This window comes from Setaria viridis, chromosome 8, assembly GCF_005286985.2.
Source record: "Setaria viridis chromosome 8, Setaria_viridis_v4.0, whole genome shotgun sequence".
In the NCBI taxonomy this organism is placed as follows: Eukaryota; Viridiplantae; Streptophyta; class Magnoliopsida; order Poales; family Poaceae; genus Setaria; species Setaria viridis.
Window position 1 is genome coordinate 32,722,610 of NC_048270.2, and position 14,561 is coordinate 32,737,170.

At 45.4% G+C, this 14,561-nt stretch overlaps 2 protein-coding genes across 3 annotated transcripts; both read right to left on the reverse strand.

Moving 5' to 3' along the window:
* Positions 1-2,908: 2,908 nt before the first annotated feature.
* On the reverse strand, positions 2,909-3,328 carry LOC140220287 (uncharacterized). Its single transcript, XM_072290309.1, has one exon. The coding sequence runs from the start codon at positions 3,326-3,328 to the stop codon at positions 2,909-2,911; it is 420 nt and encodes a 139-aa protein (XP_072146410.1).
* A 6,629-nt stretch (positions 3,329-9,957) lies between these two features.
* Positions 9,958-14,053, reverse strand: LOC117866659 (UPF0481 protein At3g47200). 2 transcript variants are annotated; one of them, XM_034750935.2, is made up of 3 exons: positions 11,922-14,053; positions 11,611-11,770; positions 9,958-11,520 (listed from the first exon to the last, which is right to left on the reverse strand). In XM_034750935.2, exons 2-3 carry the CDS (start codon positions 11,717-11,719, stop codon positions 10,148-10,150), a joined length of 1,482 nt encoding a protein of 493 aa, XP_034606826.1. In that variant the 5' UTR covers positions 11,720-11,770; positions 11,922-14,053; the 3' UTR covers positions 9,958-10,147. The 2 variants fall into 2 exon arrangements, with proteins under 2 accessions (XP_034606826.1, XP_034606824.1); XM_034750933.2 differs by having other exon boundaries at positions 9,958-11,770; positions 11,922-14,045.
* Between the last annotated feature and the right edge of the window lie 508 nt (positions 14,054-14,561).

Genomic DNA, 14,561 nt, shown 5'->3' on the forward strand with positions numbered 1-14,561 from the left:
GTACATAGAATGCCTTCTCCATGTTTATAGTACATGGAGAAGGCATTCCACCTTGCACACACAAGTAACCGACCTCGTTGGGGTTTGGGGTCATGTTTTGTGACAGGAGAGCTAATCAAGCTAGAAATTTGCTAAGGCATATCTAATCCGACTTGTATTTCTGAATATTATTCCATATGTGTATTATTGTGCAACTTTAGCTGTGAATTCACGACATAGTTCAATTGCTTTTCGTACAAAAAGGCAATACTGAATTTGCAAGATAATTTTATTCAAAGTTAAAAAATGAAATAAAACTAGAGTCAACCTAGAAAACGGGTGTGGCGATTCACCCGAATGGGTCACCAACGTTCTGTGCAAACCTGGTCACAATGAATGAAGCCCCTTCCAGCATGCCAGGAGAATCGCCGCCACTTTTGCGGCCTTGCCCCTCCCGGGCGGAGCTCCTCCCTCATCCGTGGCCTACATCTAGGAGAGAGAGATTTGGCCTACATCTAGGAGAGAGAGATTTGGTGGTGGGAAATGAACGGTGGATAACATCCAGATATGGCAGGGGAGCGGTGGGTGGGGCTCGCATCCGATATTTCACCTGGACGTCGGACGCCCTATCCCGAGCATTACTGAACGAGGAATGACCGATCGTATGCCGTAGAGACGACGGAGCGAGTTTGGCAGTGCAGGGGCCCGGTGAATGTTGGCCCACTTGCACTGAGCCATATATGGGCCCACGTTAGCTTTGGGTGGTCTAGATTAGATTTATGTTGGATTCGAATTTAATTCGGATTCAAACCTTCACACAAAACAACAGATGAATCAATTAAAATTCAAACCACACATGCAAAGGCATGAGTAAGTATTTTAATGAACAAATTCATTGTTATGAATTAAGATAGTGAAAAAGAGTTATTGCTTATATTGCAAACCATTTTTCATGGCTCACATGCAAGAACACGCGGGAAAGTTTTTTTGAAATCATGATATTTTTTTTCACAATTAACATATCACAAAAATGTGAGATGTTGCATGCGCCTTATAAAACAGATCGAAGGGAGTAATCAGCAAAAGTGACTGTTTCCTCTCCCCTGTAACTTAACTAGAAGGTAACAATCACTACTAGAAAACTCCGGATTCATCCCAAAGCTCAGCATCGGTTGCATTTTGTTCCCGGCACATTAGTACCGGGCCTAATGGCTAGTCTCCGAGGAGCCCCCAATGAACCGTTTAGTACTGGGTGGATGCTTCACTCGGTGCTAAAGGTCACCTATTGAGTACCGGTTGAAGCCTCCGACTGGTACTAATGAAGGCTTCACCCAGTGCTAAAGGGGTACCTCCCCTCACACGTCAGTCGCCCCGCTCTCTCTCTCCCACCCCAAGCGCACCCCCTCCCCACACGTACTTATCCTCTCGTCCCCCTCATCCGGCCTCTCACCTGCACCTCTCTCTCACCCGCGACGGGGCAAGGAGCAGCGGAGGCAAGAAGGGAGGGCACGGCGGCGGAGCGTCGACAGGCGTGGTGGAGAACGGAGCAGCCACCTCTCCCTCAGATCCGGCGACGGCGGCAACCGGTGGGCTGAGGCGCGGTGGCGGCAGCAACCGGTGGTGGTGGCTGAGCAGCATAAGTACGCCACCTTCCTCCCTCCCTGTCTCACTGGTGTGGGGCTCAGGTGCGGTGCGGGCGGGGCTCCGACGCTCTGGCGGATAGTGGCAGGGTGCGGTCGGGGCTCAGGTTGGCGGATTTCTTTTTTTATTTTTTAATACCCCTTTAGTACCAGTTATTTGATCTGGTACTGAAGGCCCCCGTTTAGTACTGAAGTAGAAATACCGGTTGCACAACCGATACTAAAGGTCAGTTAGAAACCGATACTGAAGATGCTTTCCCAAGCAGTGAATGCTCTATAAGAAATTTTTTTAGGAATGGAATATTGCATGCTTATCTTTTTCCGTACTGTTGTCAATTTTTTGAACCCAACATTTCTGGGGCAATTTCTTAATTGGAACTGAGAAATTTTTGCCATTGATGTCTCACTGATGTACCCAGCATATACAACGACTAGCAAATAAGGGAACGAATGAGTAAGTTTCAGGGGCATCTGAGGTATTTATCATATGTTTATTATAGGATTTTACTTCGGGCTTGGACCATATGGAGAAACCGTAATGCTTGCGTGTTTGAAGGAGCATCACCTAGTATAAACGCCATCCTACAAGCCTTTAAAGATGAATATCAGTTATGGTGTTTTGCTGGGCCTAAGGCCTGTAAGCCCTGGACCTAGGGAGGGTCAAGGAGGTCGGCTAAGTTAGCTTGGTCGATTCGGTTGTATTTCACTTTTGTAAGGTGCTTGCATTGTGACCCTAAACACCCCTCATTCCTGTGGTGGCTAGGACATTTTTTTTCATCTATCTAAATACAAGATATGCGGCTCTTCTTTGTTTTTGAGAAAAAAATTTCTGGTACCTTCTGACACAAGTCCTATGACTGTAATGCCCCCGTGGCCGTCAGCAGCTCGCCGGCGATCATGAGTCACACACAGATCAAGTTGGGAAGTGGTTTTGGGAGGGAGGAACCCTAAACCCTGGTATTCAGTTTCATTCAGCTAACAGATGATGATAGCTTCCACTATTCCCTGACCGACAACAGTAATACTCCTTCAGCGCTACACCCACACACACACTGACAGCCGGTCCCACCTAGACACCACACATGCTACACATTACAGAAGACGTATTCCTCCGCGTGCGCCTTCTCTTCATGCCATCTCCTGACTGGGCATTACATCTCCCCGGCTGTAGAAGTTGCTTGTCCCCAAGCAACGGCGTCAGGAAACCGGTGTTTGACAACATAGTAATCCTCCCAAGTAGCACAGGTAGCAGGCAGGGCAGTCCACTTGATGAGGACCTGAGGAATAGCTCAAGTTGCCTTCTTGACCAGATGACGATCCAGGACAGTCTCCAGTGAGAGATCTTGGGCTGACAAATCAATCAACTTTGGCAATTCCTTGAAGACAGGAGTGTAGTTGGGCGTGAAAGGCTTGAGTTGAGAAATATGGAAAACTGGATGTATCTCACTTCCTTTTGGTAATGCCAATTTATAAGCTGTTGAACCCAGTTTTTCTTCCACCACAAAGGGATCAAAATACTTGAAAGCAAGCTTGGGATAAGGTCGGTTTACCAATGACTGTTGGACATATGGCTGCAGCTTGAGTAGGACTTGTTCACCAACCTGAAAGCATCTGTCAGAACGATGGCGATCTGCCTGAAGTTTAATACGGTTCTGGGCTGCAGCAAGGTGTTGCTTCAGAGATGCCAATTGCTGTTCCCTTTCCTGCATAAAGTCCACAGCGGGGTTGTGTTCTTGAGTAGACAATGGTATGAAAGTGCCCAAATCAGCCTCATAACCATAGACAGCTTTAAGGGGGAACAGCCCAAAGAAGTGTGGTAATTAGAATTGTACCACAATTCAGCCAAAGAGAACCAAGTTTTCTATTGCTTGGGTGAATCTTGAACAGCACACCTGAGGTACATTTCAAGGCATTGATTCACTCGTTCAGTTTGGCCATACGTTTGAGGGTGGTAAGCTGAGCTTCCGAGCAACTTTGTATCCACCAATTTAAACAATGCTGTCCAAAAAGCACTAGTGAAGATCTTATCCCTGTCAGATACGATTGTCCTTGGCATACCATGTAATTTAACTACATTGTCAAGCACTGCCTTAGCCACAACCTCTGCAGTGAATGGATGTTTGAGAGGGATAAAATGGCTGTACTTGGTGAATCTGTCAACCACCACCAATATAACATTGCATCCTTCTGATAGTGGCAAGCCTTCAACAAAGTCCATGAAAATATCCTGCCAAGCACCTTGAGGAATAGGGAGGGGTTGGAGTAAACCTCCTAGATGAGTATGCTTATGCTTTGTTTGCTGACAGACTATACACTGCTTCACAAAGTTGGCAACATCAGTTTCCAATCCTTTCCAACAAAAGAGTTGCTTGACTCTGTAGTAGGTGGCTTTGGTTCTAGAGTGGCCTCCAATAACACTAGAATGTAAAGCATCAATTTGTCTTGTTTGTAATGCTACATTTGCAGCAATCCAAATTTTGTTGTTGAACTTGATGAGGCCCTGATGTAGGAAGAATCCCTAGTCATCTGGAGATTTAATTGCTAGTCTTGTTAATATTTCTTGAGCTTGAGGGTCTGTGACATAAGAATTGAGCACCTCTTGAACCTAGGTTGAGCTTCAGAAACAACGTGTACTACTAACAAATGATAGCATTTGGATAAAGCATCAGCTGCTAGATTCTCTTTCCCTTTTCTATAAATGACTTTGAATTGGAGCCCAATAAGTTTGGTCATTGCTTTCCTTTGCATTTCAGAATGAAGGTTTTATTCACTGAGATAAGATAAACTTTTATGATTTGTTCTAATTACTCTTGCCTCTGAAGATATGGTCTCCGTTTCTCAACAGCCATAATTAAAGCTAGGAATTCCTTTTCATATATAGATAAATTTTTATGTGTGGGTCCTAGTGCCTTGCTCATAAAAGCCACAGGTTGATCTCCTTGCATCAAAAACAGCCCCCACCCCTAATTAGAAGCATCAGTTTCAACAATAAATGGCTGAGTGAAATTTGGAATAGCCAACACTGGGGCTATGACCATGGCTTGCTTTAACTGGTTAAAAGCTGCTTGAGCTATAGCAGACCACTCAAATTGCTTCTTCTTCAGAAGTGTTGTCAATGGTTTAGCCATCAATCCATAATGTTGGATAAACTTTTTGTAGTAGCCAGTGAGATCCCAAAATCCCCTCAATTCAGTTACAATAGTAGGAATCGGCCAATTAAGCATAGCTTCTATTTTTGCTAGATCAGTAGCCACCCCCTGCTCAGAAATAATGTTCCCCAGATAATCAAATTTGTGTTGAGCAAAAGAACACTTGCTATGTTTCAGGAAAAATTGATTTTGTCTGAACTTCTCCGGAACAAGCCTGAGATGCTAGATATGTAAGTCCAATGTGGGGCTGTAAATTAATATGTCATCAAGAAACACTAGCACAAATTTCCTAAGAAAAGGACCCAAAATCTCATTCATAGTGCACTGAAAAGTGGCTGGAGCATTGGTAAGCCCAAATGGCATTACTCTAAACTGGTAATGCCCATGTTGTGTCTTAAAAGCTATTTTGTGTTCATCAGACTCTTTCATTCTCACTTGATGATACCCAGCTCTCATGTCTAACTTAGTGAAATATTTTGTGCTAGCAAGCTCATCCAAGATTTCATCAATTATTGGCATTGGAAACCTATTTTTGATGGTAATATCATTAAGTTTCCTATAGTCCACACAAAAACACCAAGTGCCATCTTTCTTTTGAACTAGTAAGATAGGGGAAGCATAAGGACTAGTACTGGGGGTTATCAGACCAGCAGCTAACAATTCTTGCACTTGTCTTTCAATTTCATTTTTGTGTAATGGTGAGTATCTATAAAGCTTAGAGTTAATAGGGATAGCACCTGGAATAATGGGAATAGGGTGGTCATAAACTCTGGAGGGAGGCAACTCCTTAGGTTCAGCAAAAACATCTTGAAATTCATCTAAGAGTGTCTGAACTTCAGGAGGTGGTAGGAGCTTCACTATAGCAAAAGCCCAAATATCATTGTCAGCATCCCACTTCAATAATTTGTCAGCTGAGAGCTCTTGAATAGCCAAATTGCCTGCCTTGACCCCTTGGATAGTGACCTGTTCACCTTTGTACAAAAATTCCATTGTCTTGTGCTCCCAATGATGGGTGATGGGACTATGTGACTTGAGCCAATCATACCCTAGAATGCAATCATAAGCTTCCAAATGCAACACCCTCATATCACAACTGAAAGTGTGTCCCTGAATCCACTATTCTAACTGAGGTACCATTTGATCAGAAACTAGCACCTCTCCATTGGCTACTTTGCCTGTCTTAGGAGGTGCTGGTATTGATTGTATGCCAATCTTACCTAAGAATCTGGAGCTAACAAAACAATGGGAACTACCACTGTCCACTAGCATTAACATCACCTTGTTCTTGACAAGAGCTCTTAATCTCATGTCTTCACCCTCATCTGTACCAGCAATGGCATTCAGTGACAAAGTGCCAAAATCGGTTGCTAATGCATCCTCAATGTCCAACTGAGTTAAGACTTCCTCAGTCAGGTTGATGTATAAATCATTGAGCATCAGGGCATTGACTTGAGCTTTTGGCCTTTTAGTGCATTTTGAAGCATGAGTTGCATCATAAGGTTCTCTACAATAGAAACATATATTGTGAGATCGACAATAATCTCTGAGTGTAGGAGCTGTGGTTGGTTTGTTCTGGTCCATTCTAACAGAAGTGGATGTAGAAGGCCATTTGGTGGCTGAGGGAGGTTTCAGACTCTTGATTGAACTTTTATCCTGTATCTGTTGTTGTATCTTTGCCAGCATCACAGCTCTTTCCATGGAGTGTGGAACTTGTCCTTGAACTGCATAACTTATCTCAGGTTTAAGTCCTCTAATGAATTGTGAAATAAAATAGGTGTTAGGCATTCCTCCACTATGCATGTCCACCTTAAACTGAAGAGTCTCAAAAGCATTTGCATACTCTTCCACTGAACCAACCTGTTTTAAATCGAACAACTCATCTATAGCATGCTGGTAGTCATAATCTCCAAATTTCTACTCTACAGCCTTAATGAATTGGTCCCAATTTTCCACCATATTCTTTCCCTTATATACCCTAAACCACCTGGAAGCATTTTCATCCATATGCATTACTGCAGTCATAATCTTCATGTGTTCAGGTATGTCAAATATCTGAAAGTAAGTTTCACACTTATCATGCTAAATTGTTGGATCATGTCCTTCAAACTTGGGAAACTGCATTGTCGGCATTAAATTCTTATGAACATTAGCATTTTGTCCAAAAGGACGAGCACCAGTAGCAGATCGATGATAGTGTGCTTCACCAAACTGTGACTGGTCATGGTGATATTGGTTCTGACAGTTGTAAGCAGTATTGGATGGAGTAGGACTGTCCCATGTTCCTGATCCTCTTGTCTCATCTGCCAGTATTGGATGGAGTAGGACTGTCCCCATGTTCCTGATCCTCTTATCTCATCTCTGCTCCAGAGTTAATTTGGCCACTGCTTGGCCAGTAGCTTCCTGTGCTAGAATTTGTTGCTCCCTCGTGGATAGATCCACAGCCTTGTTGTTGATGTCCAATTTCACTTGCATCTGCTGTTGAGCGATGTTGAGGTCCTCCATTTTGGCAAATAGTAGATCCACAGATTCCATCAACTTGTCCAGCTTCGCATCTGCTTTGGTATATCCATCGGCCATGGCATCCAAAAGTAGCTGGGACTGCACAGAAGGTTTGGGCGGAGCCGTGGTGAATCGCCCGCAAATCAACCCGTGGTAGGATGGGAATTACAGGAAGTCAATCATTGTCGCCGGTGTCGCACGGTAAACGGCGAGACCTCAGCAAACCCACCCCGATTAAAGGTCAGATTGACGGAATAACGCAATTCAATGCACCAACAACCGATCCAAAACCTAACGCACCAGAATCGCTAGCAGGGAGAAGGAATCGGGGAGGGAGACACCTGAATTGAAGATATCAGACAGCGTTGCCTTGCGCCGCCACTTCCCCGATGTAGCGCTCCGCCGCCACCCCCAACACCCACGCCGAGGAAGACGAGTCTCTGATACCACCTATAATGCCCCCGTGGCCGTCGGCAGTTCGCCGGCGACGTGAGTCACACACAGATCAAGATCTGGAAGTGGTTTGGGGAGGGAGGAACCCTGAACCCCAGTATTCAGTTTCATTCAGATAACAGATGACGATGGCTTCCACTATTCCCCGACTGATAACACTAATACTCCTTCAGCGCTACACCCACGCGCACACTGACTGCCGGTCCCACACGGACACCACACACGCTACACATTACAGAAGATGTATTTCTCCACGTGCGCCTTCCCTTCACGCCATCTCCTAACTGGGCATTACAATGTCTTATTCTTGTACTCTGGGGTCGGGATGTGACCTGACAATCTTTTCTAATCCACTTGACTTCCTCATCCCTTCAACATCTCTTTCCTACTCCCCCTATCCCGTAAAGAGTATCCCTTTAAGTTTATCCTAAGTCAAATTATTTTAAGTTTGATTAAGTTTACAATGAATAGTATCAATATTTATAAACTAAATAGGTATGCTATGAAAATATATTTCATAACGACTCTAATGAAACTTGCTAGACATCAAAAGCATTGATATAATTTTATATAAACTTGATCAAACATAAGATGGTTTGACTTATGACAGAACTAAAGAGAGACTCTTTGTGGGATGGAGGGAGTACACTCCTATGTCTCCAACCAGCATTGGTTCTACATACATATGAGCCGTTCTAGTGTCATGGTCTTTCACGTCTAGTCGTTCAGTGGGAGCCGCAAAACTTCGAATGATTCTGCTTGATCTTTTTCAACATGACAACAACATCGCTCATAGAGTTCCTCTCTTCCTGTGATTCCTTAATTTGTGCAAAGCAAACCTAACTCCAGAACGCACAACAAACAACTGTTCGAATTGTTGGAGGAACCTCTAGTGCCATATTACCATGAGAGGTTTCCGTGCCTTGTTGCATCACCTTGCAATAACTTTTGATCAATAGAAGCATGCAAGTTGCCTTAAACATGTAAATCGAAAACCAAATTGCAAACGGCCACTCCAAAGCGTTGCTTTTGAATGCCTTTTGAATGGAGAAGGGGTTCCTTTGTTTTAGGCACTAGTAGAGAACTCACCTTCCATGCATCCCATTTTGTCTCGGTTTAAAGTTGGCCCGGGACAAAAGGTTCACCAACCTGGACTAAAGCTCGGTCATTGGCAGGGGCTCACCAACCGGGACCTTTTATCCCAGTTGCAAAGGCTAGTTGAAAAAAAAGATCCTGAGAGGCCTTTTATCCCGGATCTTTTATCCCAGTTGGTGTCGGATAAAAGGGGGTCTTTTATCCCGATTGGTGTTTCAAATCGGGATAAAAGGGTCCCAACGGGATGGCTAAAAGAGGAGTAAATCCCTCGAACCCTTTTATCCTGGTTTGTAATACCACCCGGGATAAAAGGGGGTCTTTTATCCCGGTTGGTGTTTTCAACTAGGATAAAAGGGTCCCACGAGTTAATACAGAAAGATTGCATCCCCTATATAGTTAGATGTGCTGTGTAGGTGGGATGGCAAGGAAGCTACACGCGAGGCTGGAGGTCGTGCGTTCGAATCCCACGCAGCGTGCACGCGCATGTTTCGCGTGAAAAATCGTGTGACTTGTGATTTGCGACGTGCGCGTGTGGGCGGGACCTCCCAGGATTTCTTTTTTTTTTTGTGCAGCGCCTGGTGTGGTGACTTGTTTACCAACCGGGATAAAAGGGGGTCTTTAGTCCTAGTTGAGTGACCTGGGATAAAAGACCCCCCCTTTTGTCTCGGTTTGTTTATCCCGGATGGATTTTCGAGAGATTTGCACCCTACCAACCGGGACTAATACCAAGTTCTTTACCAGTGAGGCCATTCTCAATGCAAGTTTCATGAGGGTTTCAAACTCATTAAATGGCATGCCATATAGATAAAAATGGTGACATGGCATAAAATTTATGTAGAGAGAGAGGGGTTGGGTTTCATGGGGATGAAGTCCTCTGTACATGGTTACCTAGACTTTGAAACTATGATGAAACTCCTCATCTTTATAACTTTTGTCAATCCTATGTGGTCATGGTTAGTGTGCCACTATTTAGTTTAGGTACAATTACAAGTGGTTACATATTTATATGGCATATTTGATCTCAATACCATACAACAATTAAATACTATGAGTAACCTATGAAATCGTGACATGAAACTATGCACGCTCTCTTGGAAATGGTGTAATGAAACTCTCGAGAATGGCCTTCGGCAGGTGACAAATAAATTAAAAAACTAAATTTCAATCTTGGTATACAGCTAGAAAGCAGTTTGCAAATAAATTCCATGACAGCCAACCGACAAGTAGACAATACTGTCACAACACACTAGCTCAAGACGCAGAAGATTAAGATGGAGCCAACATGCATTTTACAGCAGACAGCACATGCTGATAACTCAAATAAATACTATGTCAATGGGCACCCTTGAGAGAGTGGATCGCCGACAAGATACTGGCAAATACACCAATGACGGATAAAACCTTGAGGATGGTCTTCCAGTTGTTGTAAACGAACGCGTACACCTTAATCCGCATTGGCCTCTTGATCCTGTAACTCTCAATCTGTACCATGATGTTGCCACAGCAGCGTCCGAGGCGCAGGCTCTGAAGGCTGGTGAAGAAGTGCAGCGCGTTCGTGTTCGTGAGCCCTGCTCCTCCTTGCAGAATACCCTTTGTTCGCAGGTGGTGCACGTCCTCCTTCCTATTCACCAACATGCAGAGCAGGAGGAGGTACGAACAGACAGCAGAGTCTTCAAACTCTGCCTCGTCGTAAAAAAAATTTGGGGTCGTGCATAGCTCGAGGGCCGCCATGTTGACGAGCAGGCTTGCGTTTAAATCGTTCAGAGACAGCGGCGCCATGGAGAGCTCGGCGAACAAGATCCGTTTCTTGGTGAGGCCCATATCCGCAAGCTCTGTTGTTTTCTTGGCTCTGATGTTGATGCCCATTTCGGCAAGCTCCATGGCACTAACTGAGACTTGTATCGATTTCATTTTCCCTATTCCAGGCACCTCTGTTCTGCTCCTTGTTCTTCCAACAATGTAGAACCGGAGGAGGCCAAGGAGATGCGGGGGTTCGTAGCTATCATCCAAGACAACACTAGGCACTTCATCAACCCAGTCTTGCAGACGGCCGTCTTTCCAATTAGCAACGAACTTCGCCAAGGGCACGGACGTGTACTTCAGGAGGGCGTCCACCACCGGCCAGGGGATCTGGTTCTCAAGCAGCATGATGTCATGATCGATTTCGTTGGCACTGAACTCGAAGAAATCATACAACGTCGCGTTGCAGTCCATGCCCGACATTTTTATCATGTACATGACCAAGAAGCACGCGTCAAAGAACATCATAGGTAGGAAGTCGGCATCGACGATACCTTCCATCACGTCCTCTCTGTAGAGGCGGCGGGCATCGATCTCCGCCACAGCGGAGACGACCGCGTAGTACATGTCCTGGACCGAGCGGCCCGAAGTTTTGATGCAGTGGTAAGCAGCCACATGCTTCACATTCTCGGTATGCCTGAGCTCTTGTCGACGGTGGTGGTAAGGGCCGATGGCCACAATCCTCGGGACGGTATACCAATCGCCGAGATCTTGGATGCTTGGAGGGTACCTATGGATCTTCATTTTCATCATGCCGATATCATCTTTAAACTTGCGCGCTTTTTCCTGGAACACCAGAATAGGATTATTGTTGTAGATCTCCATTTCCATATCGTGCAGCAAATCAACCTCTAAGGACTCTTGTGCTGCTGCTTGCTCAACAATCGGACCGTCATGCTGTGTGGCTGCAGCATAGTAGTTGTACTCAACAAGCTGCTGCTGCTGCTGCCCTCTGGTAGAGCTACTAGGGACATATGGCTGGAGGCTCCACATACCAGCAAATATGTCAATGGACGACGCATACTCCACAGGGAGGCCGGCAGCAGGATCCCAAACTTCATCATTTGCTGGTTCTTCAAATGTTCTTGCCGCAGCAGGTTCCATAGACGATGCTCCAGAAGGCAAGCTTGCTCAAAGTACTCTCTGCAACAAGCACTGCACAAGAAAATTTGAAATGAAAGAGAGTTATTACAAACACATCACAGAGACACTACACGCAGACACAGACACATAGAGTGCTATGTATAGTATTAAATAATAATGGTTAGTCAGAGACCAAAAAGAGATGAGAAGGAAGACTACTTACAGAAGGACTGAAGACCAGAAGCGCGCATCCTTACTTGTCGACTCTCCTCTTATGTATAGAGCTTTATCAGTTCCCGTGGCAGCCTGTCATCTAACGTTGGCACCAATTGGTTTAATTTATGACTACGTTTATAGATGCGCTGATGCACACTATATGGTTGGTGGTAGCTACTTTCTTGCTACACATAACCCTTGTGTCCGTGCTGACGGCGGTGACGGCTTGGGCGTCCCAAACCTTCTTGGAGATATCGTTGTGGGGCTCTTTTCCCTCACAATCATTGGTATCTCAAGTGAAAAACTCAGTCTCGATTCTACCAAACGGCACCGGCGGCGTTCTCAGCATTATATTCCTACCAACAGTCGTCTCTTTGGAGGCTAGAACATATTGGCTGCGATATTGGGCATTGTTGCAGCATGAAGTCAGATTTCGGATATTTTTGTGAAGAGTGGATGGATAAACAATAATATATATGAGGGATATGGGTACCCCTTAGGTCCCCACAACCTAGGATACTAGCCGGACCTGACAAGTGGGCCTACCCGACCAGGGTATGCGGACCGAGGATATGAAGTTACCTGAGTACACGTCAAGGCAAAAAGACAGTCCAAATCTACCCGGATATCATGGGACGCGTATTGTAATCTGACTTAGATTACTTTCCCTCGCGTCTCTTTTGCGCTCTCATGATCACCTTCAAGTTCTTGGTCTCGCAACCATCCTCATCTACAAATCAACCACTTGGGTAACCCCCAAGTGGACTGCCGGGTCCGAAAATCCGACAGTTGGCGCGCTAGGTAGGGGTGGTTGCGAGATTCATTCTTGTGACATCGATGGCATCCCGTCCTGACGTTGTTTCTCCCAAGAGCATGAAGTAATTCCTCGCCAACCCGGTCCAGATTCAGTTCGGGACCATACCGGCGGATTCAGGTCCGACCACTTTCTCCGTCAACTCGGTGACTCCCACTGATTCGACGACTTCCGTTGACTCGGCGATTCCAGATGACTCGGTGGCTTCTATCAACTCGGCGACCGGCACCAACTCAACCCCCATTGGATCTGTTGCAGTAGGACAAGTTCTCCATCCAAGGATAGTCACGCCGCTTGCCCAACAAGTCAGTGAACTCTCCGTCTCAAAGAGAATTCCAGATCTAGTCGTCGGCGCCCACCTACCCATGCCATCCGACCTAATCGCGGGGCTAGAGCGCATCAGCATCACTATTGTTGAGTGCATAGAATTATCTGAGGCGGTGCTATGCTCAACAAGGTCGGTGCAAGGTCCGTTCTACATCCCTTTTGGTCTGCAGAACTCGGTCGCCGAGTACTCTGCTAAGCTTGACCAAGTTTCCCAAAATGAATCTATCGGCGTCGTGTGTTTGTTGTTCTATGTTAACCAATCAGTATCTCAACGTGCTCCTGCGTCAAGTTCAAAGCAATCGAGGAACATCAATCCGATCTGTCGAAGCAATAACATGTCGTCTTGGTGTGTGTTGAGCTATAATTTATGGCAGATTTGACTCCATCGCGGCGTCACGGTGCAATCGGAATCGATTTCTTTAACCGAGTCGGAAGTAGAGCAAGTACTCGGTCTCGCCGAGTTCCACCCGTAAAACAGCTGCAGCCACATATCAGATCAGGTCCGAGAGCGAAAGGATCAACAAGATCGAGGCAAAAATCTAACACGCGTCAAGATGAAGTGCATGCGCATCTGCTGCCGCACATGCTTGGAAGGAGCATACCATCGGTCTACCGTAAATATGGAATTATATTGTCACGTGCACAAAAAAAAGCCACAAAAGGTTACAACCATTGCTATGTGCATACCAAAGAAGCTACAATAAGCTTACACCGCTACAATTCAGCAACGCCAACATACCAGCAACTACTTCGACTACTTGTCTTGACTAGAAACTAGTCGGGATACTCCGTCGACGACTAGTCGGCTTCATGAACAAACTGTCACGGCTCCATCGACGACCGCCACGGCTTCGTCGATAATCGTCCATGAATCAAGCTAAGTCTATTTTTATAATTAAATATTTTACGGCTGCCGTATTTTTATAATTAAATATTTTACGGCTGCCGTCCTACATACGTCTCGGCTCCGCCATGTCTTGTACTTTGGGATATCCTTCATGTCTTGTATGTTTTCTCTTAATAGTTGCTAAAATACTCAAGTAGCACATGCCTTAATTCGTGAAACCTTGACTCATCCTGCACGTCTCCTATATGCGAGCATTGGGTCAGCCCCAACGCTATATCCTGAGATAAGCTATCCTCTCCGTGAGTAGTGGTCAGCAGGGTTAGGTGCTTAAACATAACAGGCTAACTACATAGGGAAATTACACGACCTATGAGAGCAGGACGTTCTACGACAAATCAAACTTCCAAGTTATTCAATCATTAAATATTCTACATTATGCTACATAATCTTTTTATTGTCCCTTGACAGCATAAAACTACTCGGCATGCCTCCCGTCACCCAGGCAACCTCTCTGGTTCGGGGCGGGAGGTGACTCAACGTGCCTCCATGGCTTCATCGGTCATCCAACCCGGCACCTATCGGATGTAGTGGGTGGACAACTCAGGTGTCACCACCCCATGGAATATCCAACACCTACGACGCTTCTACCCCAAGAACCT